This window comes from Cavia porcellus, unplaced genomic scaffold (assembly GCF_034190915.1).
Source record: "Cavia porcellus strain 051 isolate PalLab524CR breed Dunkin Hartley unplaced genomic scaffold, mCavPor4.1 scaffold_5, whole genome shotgun sequence".
NCBI lineage: Eukaryota > Metazoa > Chordata > Mammalia > Rodentia > Caviidae > Cavia > Cavia porcellus.
In genome coordinates, this window is record NW_026947488.1 from 58,570,855 (window position 1) to 58,586,025 (window position 15,171).

A 15,171-nucleotide genomic window follows, 5' to 3' on the forward strand; every position below is an offset into this window, starting at 1 on the left:
CTCTCCCTCTCTCTTTTTCTCCCTCCTTCCCTTTCTCACTGATACTGTGTTTTGACATGTTGGTAATTCTATTGTAAAAGTTGTATCCAGGTGTAAACTACCTCAGACATCCTTACGACAAAGCTATAAATTATAAATTATAAACAAGATTAATGTTCAGTTGATACCCCTAAGAATAATTTATAAATCAAATTTAAGACAATATTTAATCAAAGGGGTCATTTGGGCCCAGAAGCCTTATATTCACCTCTGACTCGGTGGAGCAAGATAAAGAGATGGCTGATGGGCTCCATCCTGAGCTGTTGCCTCTTACATTCTGCCACTCAGTGACAATTGCTGACACATTGTGTGCCAGGCTCTGGGCCAAGGGCTTTGTGTGCCTTGTCTAAATCTTTGATGCAAGCATATCTAGTACCATTTTTAAGCCTTTTACAAAGAACAAACCCAAGGATCCAAGAAGCCAAAAACTAGCTCAAGGGCACAGAGCTGGTCAGTTTGATCTTAAGCCAAGCCCTTGATGACCTGATGTCTGGGTCCTCACCTGTAGAACAAACAAGTGCATTTCTCCCAGACTTCCTCATGTTACTGTGAGACAGGTCACAGTCCCTCCCCCTTTTAAGCAACACAATCCAAAGATATGCAATATATATGCTCCCAGCTCCTCATTATTTTCCCTGTGGCGCTCCAAAGCATGTTGGCCACAGCTTGGGTTGTTGTGGAGAGATGGAGAGCCAGTGGTTTGTTTTGTCCAGGTGTAATCATTGACCTAGATTGCTGGTCATCATCATTCTTTGCCTGCAAAAATATTTTAAAACTCAAAGGTAGTATATTCTCTTCATTTCTGATCATTCTGCCCTATAGGATCACTATGACCACTAAGCAGATACTGAACCATTTCTCATAAAAGAAATACATAAGCCTCACACAATTTTGTCAGCTGATCAATACATAACCTTGTTTTATGTGTGCTTCTGTTTAAAGACATCTTGATCAATACATTGTTGATTCATTACCATTGAACTCAGAGCCAGCAGCACTATAGATTATACCCAGACAAAGCTTTTCCGATATGTATACAGTATTTTCCCTGTAAGGCATGTCACAGCCTTCTTGTGCTTAGAAACTTTAGACAGCTCCTTAGCGTTATGGTTAGGAGCCATTTTTAATAGCGAAATCACCAACAAAAGCACACAGAAATACAAAAGCACACTTCTGTATGGTGTAAGAGCTGAAACAAGGCAGAAATCCACCTTGATCACCTTGTTCCTCTTCACCTGGGTGTGTTTACATTGGTTGGCAAAAAAGTTTGCCACTTGCATATCCAAAAAGCTTTTGTTCTGATAACTATTGTAAATTAATTGTTTTGTTGATTTCTATTTTGGATAATTTGTTGTCAGTATTACTGATTTTTTGTGTGTGGCAAATATTAGTAATTGCAAGTGAACTGAATTTATTTATCTGAATTCAAAACTTTTGGTAGAATCTTTAGGATTTTCTTTATATAGTTATGTCACCTATAGACAGATAATTTAGTTTCTTTCTTTGTGATTTGAATGCCTTTTATTTGTCTCTCTTGTCTAATTGCTCTAACTAGGACTTCCAGTCCTATATATATTGAACAGAGGTGGTGAGAGTGGGCATCCCTGTTTCTGATCTTAGAAAAATTCTTAGTTTTTCCTCATTAAGTATGGTATTCGCTGTAGATGTACCATATGTAACTTTTATTCTGTGAGTTACATTCCTTGTATTCCTAACTTACTGAGGGTGTGGTCATGATGGGATGCTGTTTGCTGAATGCCCTTTACGGAGGTGGATTTTAATACTTAGTTCTGGTTTGCATGCATCACGTTTACAAATTTGTATATGTTGAACTATCCTTGGATCTCTAGAATAAATCCCTCATGATCTTGAAGAATGATCCTTTTGATGTGCTACTGAATGTGATTTGCAAGTATTTTGTTGAGAATGTTTTTATGTCTGTTTATCAGGGACATTGGCCTGTAGTTTTCTTTCCCTTTAGTGTCCTGGTCTGCATTGGGAGCCAAGTGATGCTGGCCTTGTAAAATTAGTTTGAAAGTTTCCCCTTGTCTTCAGTTTTTTGGAAGAGTGTAAGAACAACTGGTTTTGTTCTTCCTTAAATGCGTGGTGGGATTCAGAAGAGAATCCATCAAGTCCTAGACTTTTTCTTTCACGGGTATTTTTGTTACTAAGTACATCCCTTATTATTGATCTGCTCACATTTTCTACTTCTTCGTGATTCATCTTGGTAAATTGTATAGGAATTTATGCTTTCTTTGTGTTTAATTGTTCATAGTTGTCTCTTAATAATTCTGTATTAGTTGTATATGTGTCTTTCATTTCTGATGTTGAGTTTTCTTTTTTTCTTGGTCTAGATAAAAGTTAGTTGTTTTTGTCTTTTTGTAAAAACTTAGTGTTATTGCCATTTTTGTTGTTTTCATTTATTGTTTTCTAGTCTCTTCATTTATTTTTTCTAATTTTTGTTATTTTCTTCCTATTGCTAAATTTGGATTTAGTTTGTTCTTTTTCTAGTTACTTTAGGTGTACTGTTTATTTATCTGAGATCTTCATTTTTGAGGTAGGCATTTGTTGCTATGAATTTCTTTATTTTTATTAACATATGTTGTATATATTAATATAGTTCAATGTGTTATTTCCATTCATGCACATAGTATGCACTGATAAAAGCTAACCTCTCTTTTACACTACCTGTACACTACACACCCTTTACAGTTTCTAATAATCCCTACCCTATTTTCAAATTAATACTTTTAGCTTCCATACATGTGACACTCTTTTTTTTATTTTAAAAAGAGTAAAATTAAAACAAATAAAACAAAGTAGATCAGAAGAAAACAATGTAATTGACACAAATTTCAAGGCAAGCTAACAGGAGATCTACCATGGCTACTGTAATGCCTTTTGTTTTCTTCCACATAGTTGTCCATTTCTTTACACACAGTGAATTCATACAAAACAAAATAGTATTAAACTGATCAGAACAGAGTGGTGAAGGCATTATAGGCCTTCAAAACCAGACAATAGGAAAATCAACAATGGCTGCCATTATGTCTCTTGTTCTCATTCATATTAGCTGTCCATACCTTCATATATGTTGAAATTAAACAGTACAAAACAGGCTAAAACCATTCTGAACAAAGAATAATAGCATTACTGGATTTCATAGCGTGATGATACGGTATCAGAAATGGATACCATAATGTTTCTTTTTCTTCAAAGTAGCTGTTCATTTCACCACACATAATATAATTGATTCTTATAAACTGTTTAGGGGAAGTTCTATGCGTGTATAAGCCTCTACATATATAACTATCCTTTCTGTATTAGAGGGGAAGACAAACAAACATAACAAATTACTAAAAAACACAAACCAGGGGCTGGGGGTTTAGCTCAGCGGCATAAGCACCTGCCTTGCAAGCAGGTGGTCACGAGTTCGATCCCCGGTACCGATAAAAAAATTAAAAAAAAACAAAACAAACCAAAAAAGACAAATAAATAATGATAGAGCCCAAAACAGTGATGATATAGGCCTTCAAAACAAAATGGTAGGAGCATAACTAGGGTTGTTATTTTACATGTTGTTCTTCAAGAGTTCCTCAGACAGATTACCAGAGACTAACACGCAAAATTGTTCCAATCCTATGGATGTTAGCTGTTTTGTTCCAAGAATTTATGGAATTTGTAGCACAGTCATCTTAGTTATCCTAAGCGTGATGATACAATTTTAGATATTCTTTTCTTTTCCCTTTCTTTTTCTTTTTCCTCCTGTTCTCTGAGATGTTGTTTTTTCCTTTTGAGCAGTTTCTTATCCTTTCACTGTATTTATTGAGGATTTTGTATCTTATGCACTCTTACTATTTCTTACACTAGGGAGACAATATGGTATATACTTGTGAGCTTGATTTATTTCGCTTATGAGTATGGTCTCAAGTTGCATCCATTTATTTATAAATATCTCAATGTGATCATTCTTTATAGCTGAGTAGTACTCCATTGTATAAAAATACCACATCTTTTTTATCATTCCTCAGTTGATGGGGTGGGTTGTTTCCAAGTTCTGGCTATTACAAATTGTGCTGCTATAAACATGGGTGCACATACGTCACTGTGGTATGATGTTTTCAGTTCTTCTGAAAAGAACTGCGCTGTCTTTCTGTGCTTGGCTTATTTCACTTAACATGTCCTCTGGGTCCATCCATTTTGCTAAAAATAATAATATTTCCTTCTTTATGGTTAAATAATATTTCAACATATATATGTATATATATGTGTGTGTGTGAATATCTATATCTATATATCTATATCTATATCTATATCTATATCTATATCTATATCTATATCTATATCTATATCTATATACATATACGCTGAGTTTAAGGTCTATTATGTGACATTTTCCCAGGCTTTGTCAGTGAGATTCCTATTACAGAGGACATTGAAATGTTTCTTCCAGAACTTCTTCAGAGTCAAGGACATCTCTTCAGTGAACCTGGTGAACATTGCTTTTGTGTACAACTTCTTGAAGTTGCACATCATGTGCTGGTCCAGGAGCTACAGAAGAGGCATCGCACTGGATGGGAAGAACTTGATCTTTATGAAGTCATACAATATCTGTATCATCCACCAAGGCTGGATCATATGCAGGGAACTGTCCATCAGAAGAAGGCACCTTTCAGACAGTTGGCTGTCAGGAAGGTATTCCTTAATGGTGGTTGTGAACAGTTCATGCAGCCACTCTACAAACCACTGCCTTGTGGCCCAAGCTTTCACATTATTCCTCCACATGACAGGCAGTCCAGCCTTGTTCACGTTCTCTTCCTTGAATGCACGAGGGGTCCAGGAATGGTGCACTAGTAGCACCTTAGTCTTTCATCAACACTTGTGTTTGCACACAGCAAAAAGTTCACCTGTCCTTTGTGAGTTTGTGCCCTGATTTTTCACCTTGCAAGACAGATATTCTGTTTTGCATCTTCTTCCAGAAAAGCCCAGTTTCATCAGTTAAACACTTGTCCCTGGTGGAAGCCTCACCATGTCTTATCACCCTGTGGGTGCCGCTTCTCTTGAGGAATGTATCAAACCACCCTCCACTAGCTTTAAATTAATCATTTGTTGCACTTGTAGAGAAGTTTTCTTGTGGTAAATCATTGTGCGATTTCCAGGCTTTGTCACAGATCATAGCTTTACTATCACCTGCCAGCTGTTCCTCATTTAATAAACTAACAAAAGTTTTTCCACTTCCTCCAGCGTTGTGTCCTCTGCTTGGTTATCAGCAACACTCTTGTTGCCACATCAGCTCCTTTGATAGCATCTTTATTCTTCAAAATAGTGAGACTATCGACTTCACCATCTTATACTTGAGCCCAGATCCTTCACACAAATGCTACACTCATGCTTTTCTACAGTTTCCTTCTTCAGTTTTCATATTCTTCAAAACCTCCTTACCATTCCTGCTCTGCACTTTCTTTTTGTCACCTTCGTGACCACCGAGCACTTGCCTAGTGCTACCTTGTTTGCTCTGTGCTTCCTTTGGAGCCTTGCTGCTCCAGAGATCAAATAAAACTGTGCAGTACGCCGAAAAGCACACAAAAACACTTCACAGCAAGTGTGCACAGGTCTGTCTGCAGCTACAGACTTGACTAGAGAAAGCTACAACATTGTTGATTTCTCATTTTGCACCATGATTGAAAATGACACTTAGTATGGCTCCAATTTTTAGAATTTATTAATGCTTGTTTTGTGGTTTACCTGTAGCTTCCTCTGAAGAAAGTTCCATGTACAGATGAAAACACTGTGTAGTCTGCAGCTGTTGGATAGAATGGTCTACACATGTACCCTGGATGACCTCCTGGTGAAGTGCAGTGTTCAGGTCATCTACTCTCACTGTATTAGAGCCTATCTTTCTCTTTAGATCTGAAGTGTTTGTTTTACAAAGTTGGTGCACCAACATTAGGTAACATAGATTTAGAATCACTGTATCTTCTTGTCGCATGATAAATTTATTCTTGATAACTGTATATTGACCTCTCTTTATAATTTTTATCAGAAAATCTACTTTGTCAGACATAAATATAGCTATATTTGCTTATCTATGTTTGGAATATCATATTTCATCCTTACTTTGACTCAGTGTGTATGTCTTTTCCAGCCAGGTAAGTTTCTTGTAAGCATATAGTTGAATTTTTGTTTTGTTGTCATCCATTTAATCAACCATATAGTTGAATTTTTGTTTTGTTGTCATCCATTTAATCAACCTGTATCAGTCAATTAGAGAATTCAATCTGTTTATATTCAAGGTTATTATTGACAGGTAAGAAGCTAATCCAGTCACTTTAATAATTTTTTTCTGGTTGAATATTATTTTTTTCCCTTTCTTGTTCATCATTATGATTTGATGGTTTACTATATTGATAATATTTGATTTTTTTTCCCATTTCTCTCTTGGTTATCTCTCTTCTATTGGGTTTTATACTTTCATGTGCTTTATAGTGATAGTTATCTTTCTTTTACTTCTGAATATAAGAATCACATGTATCTTTTTTTTTTTTTTTTTGTCTTTTTCCTTTTTATCGGTACCAGGGATCGAACTCACGATGCCTGCTTGCTAGGCAGGCGTTTTAGCCGCGGACCTAAATCCCCAGCCCCTCACATGTATCTTTTGTAAGACTGATTTGGTGATCATGAGTTCCTTTGTCTTGGAAATATTTTAATTCTGAATAATACCCTTACTGATAGTGTTATTGCTTAATGGTCATTTTTTTTCTGAAGACATGAAATATGTCTTTTCATTCTCTCCTGATTTGTAGTTTCTGATGAAAAATATGTAGTTGGTTTAACAAGGGATACTTTATGGAAAATTTGACTGGATACTTTCCCTTTTGCAGAGTTTAACATTTTTTGTTAGTGATGTATTTTAACAGTTTGATTTTGATGTGCCATGGTGGAATACCTTTTCTATTCAAGTTTACTTGGGGTTTTATAAGCCTCCTATTTATGAATGTCTGTATCTTTTTCAAGATTAGTTCATTCTTCTGATATTATTTCATTGACCAAGTTTTCTATTCCCTTAATTTTTTCTCCTTACTTTTAGATATTCTGAAAATAGGGACATTTGTTCACTTAATGGTGTCCTATAAGTCTTGAAATCCTTCTCCTTTACCCTCTACCCTCTCTGCCCTCGCCTCTCTGTTGTACCCCTAGTCCCTTTCTCCTCTCTTTCATATTATCATGTGACTGGGATATTTCAAAAGACAAGTTTTCAAGTTCAGATATTCTTAATTCTACTTGATCTAGTCTGATACTGAGGCTTTTCAAATACATTTTTCATTCCATTTTTTGAGCTCTTCATTTCTAAGATTGTGTTTGGTTTGTTTTCAGAATATTTCTTTGTGGGATTTCTCATTCATGTCCTGCATTATCTTCCTACTTCAGCTAACTATTTGGGGGCTGGGGGTTAGGGATATAACTCAGTGGTAGAACTCTTGTCTACCATATGTGAAGCCCTGCATTCTATCCCTGATACTGAAAAAAAGAATAATAATGATAGTTATGTTATCTTTATTTTCTTGGATCTCATTGGGCTTTTTTATAATTGTTCTTTTAAATTCTTCATCAAGTATTCACCCAATTCTAGGGACATGTTCATTTGGAGGTACCATGTTACCTTGGGTTTTCATATTTCTTGTGTCCTATGTTGAGATTTGTTCATCTGATGGATCAGATTATCTGTATCATTTTTATAGAGTGACCTTAGTTAAACCAGTTGCTTTCTGAAGATATGTTTTGAGACTTTGGTTTGCTACTGTGCAGATTTTAGTTTACTTACCTAAGAATGCTGCAAGTCTGAGAGTATTGGAAAGCTTTCTAGCAGCTGGGATTGCTAACATTCACACTGCTAAAGTATAATGGAATATCTGTTTTACCCTTATCCCTACAAAGTAGAAAAGCCTTCTTCTCAGGCTGTGGAGGGGGGTTTCAGATATTATAGAACTTTTTATCTCTTACTAGGCTGATGGCTCGGGTCTCTGAAATCTTACAAGATTTCAGTCTCTTGTTGATTTCGGGTGCTTTTCCTTGGTTACTTGCCTGGAAATGTAGCTATCAACCTGATACTTCTGTTGCTTCTTTGTGGAAGAGGAGGTGAGTGCTGAGTATCTTTATTCAGTCATCTGGAATCTATCTAAATTTCCCTTCTAATAATTTTGCTTTATCTCATATACTTTGGTATATCATATGTCCATTTTCATTTTTCTCAAGCTACTTCTTTATTTCTCTTTTAACTTCTGTGACTCATTATTCAGAAGCACATTGTTTAATTTCCATGTACTTGTAAATTTCCTAAAATTCCTCTTGCTATTGATTCCTAGTTTAATATCATTAAGGCCAGACAATATCCTTGATGTGAATTCAATCTTGTAAAATTGTTCACACTTGATTTGTAGCCTAATCTCTGATTCATTCTGAAGAATTTTTATGCATACAGAATATACATTCTTCTTGAGCACATGTGAATCTTCTCCAGGACAAATGAGAGGTGAGACTGTCAAGCTCCAGAGGGTCATGCCTATAATCGTAGCACTCTTGTCAAAAAAGAAACATTGGCAAGTTAATTTTAGTTTAGACTAAGTGGATCTCAAATTCAAGGCCAGCCTGGGCAACTTAATGAATTACCAAAACCTCATTTCAAAATGAAAATAAAAATGAAAAATGAGGGTGTGCTGGGTTGTAGCTCTGTGTGAAGTATCTGGGTCCAATCCTCATCACCACGCCTCAAAGTATATTCTGTTTCTGATGATTGGAATGGTCTGTGTACTTTATTAGGTGATCCATTTAGTCTAGCCTATTTCATGTATTTATTGGCCATTTGTATTTCTTGATCTGAGAAATGTCTATTCATTTCAGATGTCCATTTTTATTTAGATCTTTAAATTTGAGGGATCTAATTTTTTGTGTTCTTTATATATTCTAGATATTATTCCTTTGTCTGAAGACTAGCTAGCAAAATTTTTTCCCCAACCTGTAGGTTGTTTCCACTCTGTTGGTGGTTTTCTTCCTGTACAGAAGCTCTTTATTCTTGTCACTTCCTGAAACACTTCTGGAAATTTTCTTTTATGAGTGTCTTTAGCTGTACTGTTGGGACTGCCTTGATGTCCCAAATCAATTCAAAACATTTACCTTTCATGGTCATTTTGACTTGGAAGAAGTACCAGCATTTGTATGATGCCAGGTCCAACAAATAAGGTAGATAAGGACACATTGTAATAATTTTTAAACCTGCCTTTTCATTGGATGAGGCTCAGTAGCAACATTCACCATAATTTTGATCACACCTCCCAAAAAACCATCATGAAAGAGGACTTTCAGAACTGCTGCCCAAAAAGTGGTAAGAACAACGGGATAAGTAAGTTCAAAGCAAGGAAGATTATGGGGCTGGGGGTAAAACAATGTGGCAGTGTGTTTTAATGAAATACATTTTTGAAGTTTAATCATCTATCACATATTTTGATTGCCGAAAGATCCAAGTGTAGGAGTGTCTATGCTCTCAGGGTGGAGTAAGCTAACATTTCAGCTTGTGTTTGTGTTTACCATTGGAAGACCTCACCAGATCCCATAGATTAGGCCTTTATCACATAGGCATGATCACTTATTAATTTCATTTACAGCCATTTTTTCTGTCTGAAAAATGGAGGGTAGGGTTGAAAGCACCAAGTTTCTAATTATGACTTGTTCTGTTGACTAGTTCCCATTCAGGAGCCTACCAAAAGTCACCTTTAGAGCAAAAGAAATTCCTATCACCTAGGAAATCCCAAGAAATTTAAGAGGTCTGTGTCATATGTTCATAATACTCTGGAAATTATCCAGATCTTAGGGGTTCTGTGTTGTGAACTGTAGAAACCAGCTATTAGAGCAAAAGATCTTCCTAGCACCTCTATCACTCAAAAAATTACACATTTTAGACGCTTTGTTTCAGAGACTGAATAACACAGTAATGTACATATTTCTTATTCTCTCATAGAATTACGATTGCCGTTTTATTGTTTCTTGATTGTTTCAGAGATCATGTATTCCTCCTTCCTTACTTGTCGTCTTTTGTGGCTAGTTGATAAGTACTGGTAGTATGCTTTGATTTCTTGCATTTTATCTTTTGTATATCTGCTGTAGGTTTTTGCTGTTTATTTATCATGAAACTTAGATAAAACATCTTTTAAATAGGTTATTTTGAACTAATAACAATTTAACTTCAATCCTATAAAAAAATTACACTTTTAATCTACCTTCACATTTTACTTTCTTATGTCACAATTTATATCTTTTTATTTTATATCCCTTCACAAATTATTGTAGCTATTATTCTTATGTATTTGTCTTTTAATACTAAAGATGTAAGTGGTTTTCACATTGCCATTACAGTATCAGAGCATTCTGAATTTGACTGTGTTTATTTGGACCAATATGTTGTATAGTTTCTTGTGTTCTCATGGTACTAATCAGCATTATTTTCTTTCACTTTGAGAATTATTTTTAGCGTTCGTAAGACAAGTTTAGCAGTGGGCTTCCTTAGGCTTTGTCTGGGAAAATCTGTATCTTATCTTCATTTCTGAAGGTATCTTTGCCAAATACAATATTCTTGGCTGACATATTATTTTCCTTCAGCACTTCCAATATATCATCCCATTTTCATCTAACCTGTGTTTCAACTGAGAAATCTGCTGTTACCCTCACTGGAACACCTTTGTATGTGATTTGATTCTTTTGATAGTTCCAGAGTTCTCTCTTTGTCTTTCATTTTCATTTATATCTTTACCCAGATTAAGAAACGTTTCTTTTCTTTCTTTAAGTCATAAATGTTCTATTCTTTCTTCTCTCTGTTCTCCTTCTTAAACTCCTGTAATGAGTGCATAAGAAAGCCTGGTAACAATAGTGAGTTTAGTTAGATCACAAAATTAATATACAAAGCTCAGTCATTTTCATATGGAAGGAATTAAAAAATATGACAGAAACAGAAATTCCAGCATAACAGCAAAAATACTTATAAAATGCCTGGAATTAACTTGATAAGATTGTAGAACTTAAATGAAAGAAAACTACAATAAAAAGCCAGAGAAGGACCTAAGAAAAGGTGAATTTTGAATAAATAATAGACCATATCATGCTTCCAGTTGGAATAGCCATGAGTGATTCCAATGATCCTAAGTTTTTCAGATTTACTGGCTCAAATGATTCTTTGGCAGCTGAGTAAAATGACTGATCTCCATATATTGTGGAAAGTCTACCACTTTTTCAAAAACTGTAAGTATTTCCACGGATGATTTTGGGGCTCATGTTCCCCTTTAACATAGTAAACAACAGTTATTGCTTTGTGTTTTTATTACTGTATCTGGTTATCTTTGAGTCCTTGCTTTAGTAAACATGAAAATTGTAAAGAAAGCACAATTTTACAGGAAAAGAAGTTTTAATTGGTAAGTTAGAGAGGTAATAGGAAAGGACTTGAGCTTAGGTAGCTGGTAGGGACACACTCTGATACAAGGATTCAGAATGACCCACCTATAAGGCCAGAGGCCAGCATTTAAAGCTGAGCTGCTAGGCTGGAATCCAGTTGATCATTCTCTCAGTGCTGGAGTCATAGTTCTGGAATCTTTATTGCTAAGGGCTGGTTTCATCCCCAGGAAGGGATTATCTAACTATGGTGGTCTCAATCATGTGAGCTTCCTCTTTTCTGAAATCCGGGGGATCACAAGCTTAGGACAGTTGCTGGAGGCTTCTGGGCATAGCTGACTGTCTTTGTAAACCTCTTTTCTTGCTGTAGTCAGTCTTGAAAAGGAATGAGATCCCGTAAATCCAGGTCTAATCAACCCTGTCTTGCCAGGTCCTAGAAAAACACTCTCCATATGAACACTATACCCTTATGCAAAGCTAAGAAGAAATTTGACCCAAGATTTACAGTAAGAAAGGATATTAAAAATCAAACTTCAATCTGCTTTTAGTTACCTATTAGGCACACATAGGCTCAAGAGAAAGGTCATAGCAAAAATGCTTTTTAACTTCCTGACCATCCCAGGAGAAAACACAAATCATGCTTTTAATGATGAGCAGGTGAGGACCCAAAATTCTTTCATGTTTAATGAATGCTTACCTTATCCCAAGCCCTCTGTAGATATGTATTAATCATGGCTTATGACTGCTTGGGCCTTTGCTCCTAAGGTTCTCCCTTGGTTTTAGATATGTATCTTTCTCTTTCAATGACCCTGTCAAGTACTACTAGTACATAGCTATTCTGTATAAGACAGTCCCTGATTTTGAGAATATCAACAGTGAATGGTCAATCATAGTGGAGACTGAGAACAGATGCAGTATGTAAAGTACAAATTACATAAAATATAAAATAGGAAAGAATTAAAGTTCCTAGGTCATCCCTTGTGGGGAAAGTCTTACCTTATCTTTATTTTTAGGTCTAACCTGCTACCACCTTTCTGAATCACCTGGTCCTGTCTCTTGTCATGTCCTGTTTATCATGTCAGTCTCTCCATTTTCGAGACTTACTAACCCCTCAGTTATGGCTTAGATCTAAAATGACCCCCAGGTCTCATGTGATTAGAGGTGGGGCCTTTGGAACGTGATTGGGGCATGAGGATACTATGGTCATCACTGGTCTGTTAATGAGTTCATAGTTCACTATGCTGTTGGGAGGTGGGGCTCCTTGGTAGAGGTGTGTCACAGGGGATGTGCCCTTGGAGAGTGTATCTACCTCCCCCGCTCCTCCACTATCTCTGCTTCCTGGCTACTGTGAGGTGAGCAGCTTCCCCCATCCTGCTCTTCTGCCATGCCATGTCTACCTTGAAGACATCAGCCATGGACTGACCCCTCCGAAAACCATGACCAAAAATAAGCCTCTCCTTCTTTAAACTATGGGGTTTGCGTATTTTGTCCCAGCCATGGAAAGTCACTAATGCACTCACTTTCTTAAACTGTAGTCTTTGGAAACTCAGTCCTACTATAGTTTTATGACTAAATAATTTAATTCTCTTTCTTACCTTATTCATGGGTGGGGGATTTAATTTGCTTAACTTAAAAAAAAAAGTAATGGAGCTATTGTGACCCTTCTCCCACCCCCAAAAAGAGCAGTTCTCACTTCCTAAAATAAATTCCTCTGATCTCCTGAGCAACTCATTTTAAAGTATTTATCTATTTAACTCTATCTGGATTTTGAAAGGATAAAGTATTTCCCAAGAAAATAAAATATAATTCCAACTATAGTCACAATGATTTTTTCTGCAACATAATAAGATGATCTTAAAAGTTAATTTGAAGTAAAATATAAACTGAAACAAGACAACTCTAAAAAGAAGAATGGAAAACTAACTCTGTGAAGGATTTAATATAAACATTTACTGTTCTAGTGGAGGAAAGAGCAATCAAAAATAAAACATAACATGAAGTCCAGAAACAGGCCTAAGAACATAAAAGCATTCAGAATGTAATAAATGAAAGTAAGAATACCAGAAAAAATATAGCAGATATTTTAAGGAAGACATTTCTAGCCATGAAAGAGACAAAGTGATGTGAGGAGAGGAGAGGGTATGTAGCATACTTACCAAAAAAAAAAAATTTAAATCCAACATGTTATATATGGATGAACCTTGAAAATATTATGCAAAGTTCAAAAAAGTACTAGACACCACAATAACTGTGTCTGTATAAACTACCCAGAATAGTCAAATTCATAGAGAAAAGACATTAAATTAATGATTGCCAGGGAAAGGGGAGAATGACTACTAATTAACATTGGAAGTTTCTTTAGAGTGAAAAAGATGTTCTAGTATTAAGTGGTGATATGTTTGAACAACTTGTATATATACTATCATCCAGTCAATTGTATACCTAAAAAATTAAATTTTGTAATATGTGAATTATATTTCAATAAAAATTATTATTATTATTGATACTGAGATTTGAACTCATTGTACTTGCCAAGCAGTTGCTGTTCCACTGAGCTATATTCCTGGGCTCCCAATAAAAAGTTTAAAGATAAATCAGTTCCACTTTTGTCATATGAAAACTTGCATGTCAGTAGAGAATAATCAAAGAATATTAATTTTTAACATAATTGATAATTGATAAATGTATAAAGTACAGATTAAATAAATGAGATGAAATATTTACCTATTTGCTTGGCAAAGATGAAAAGAAATTTTAATTTTCCATCATTGAGTAGAACGTCGTCTAAATATTTATTCTAGCATACAGCCTATTGATGTGGGAAGTTTCTCAGTGTATTTATTTCAAAAGATGTAAATTGTTTCCTTATATTTCCATCTCTAGGAACTGAAATAGTTTGACATTTAAAATAAGGTTAGTAAAACTGTAGTAACAACACAGAAAGATGCCTTTGCTTGTACAAAGAAAAACTAAAAATTTACAATTCATAGAATGACATAGACCAAAGTTACATAAACCACATTCCCAGAACTAGAGAGATGTACCCTGAAATCTCAGCATTCACTGTCACCTATTGTGAGGGTAATAGGTAACTTGTACTTTTTTTGTATTCTTATCTACATTTCCTGTTAATGTTTTCTAAATATTCCATACCAGGAATATGTTTTGTAATTAAAAACAATAAAAAGTTATTTTAAATGATACAATTTTCAAGGATGATGAAGCTTTCTGGTTTGTTTGGGTTTTTTTGTTTTGTTTTTGTTGTTGTTGTTGTTGTTATTGTTGTTTTGTGACTACCTTTCCAGGAATGAGATTAGAAAAGAAATGTGTTTTTCCTTTTAAGCCCAGAGATTTTGGCAAAGTCTATAGCTGTGCATGTGAGTTTCCTTCAGAGCAGTGTATGGTTTCAGGGTGTAACCTACAGATCAGTGGTAATTTATAACATAGACCATTATAGATTAAACAGTTCATGGTGTATCTACCTCAGATTTTCCTGTCCCAGATGAAAGTATTATAGGCTTTGCAACCAGGCTATGTTGAGTAGAGATCTTTCTGATACTAAATTCTGTTCCCTGGAAATAACAGTTTTCTTCTCCTGTTTTCTTAGACAGAATCATGAATAAACTGGAGGATAAGCAGGACCAGATGATACCATGAAGAGAAGTTTACAGGCCCTCTATTGCCAACTGTTAAGTAAGT

At 35.4% G+C, this 15,171-nt stretch overlaps 1 protein-coding gene across 7 annotated transcripts in view; it reads left to right on the forward strand.

The window, feature by feature from the left end:
- Positions 1-15,171, forward strand: part of Tmem108 (transmembrane protein 108) — a 322,687-nt gene that overhangs the window by 153,790 nt on the left and 153,726 nt on the right. For 5 of the 7 annotated variants that reach the window (XM_063249008.1, XM_023560119.2, XM_063249009.1 and 2 more), the window contains one exon: positions 15,080-15,165. In XM_063249008.1, the coding sequence (XP_063105078.1) occupies positions 15,126-15,165 (40 nt within the window). In that variant the 5' untranslated portion in view covers positions 15,080-15,125. The remainder of the gene's footprint in view (positions 1-15,079; positions 15,166-15,171) is intronic. The other 2 variants (XM_063249010.1, XM_063249012.1) reach the window with 1 other exon arrangement.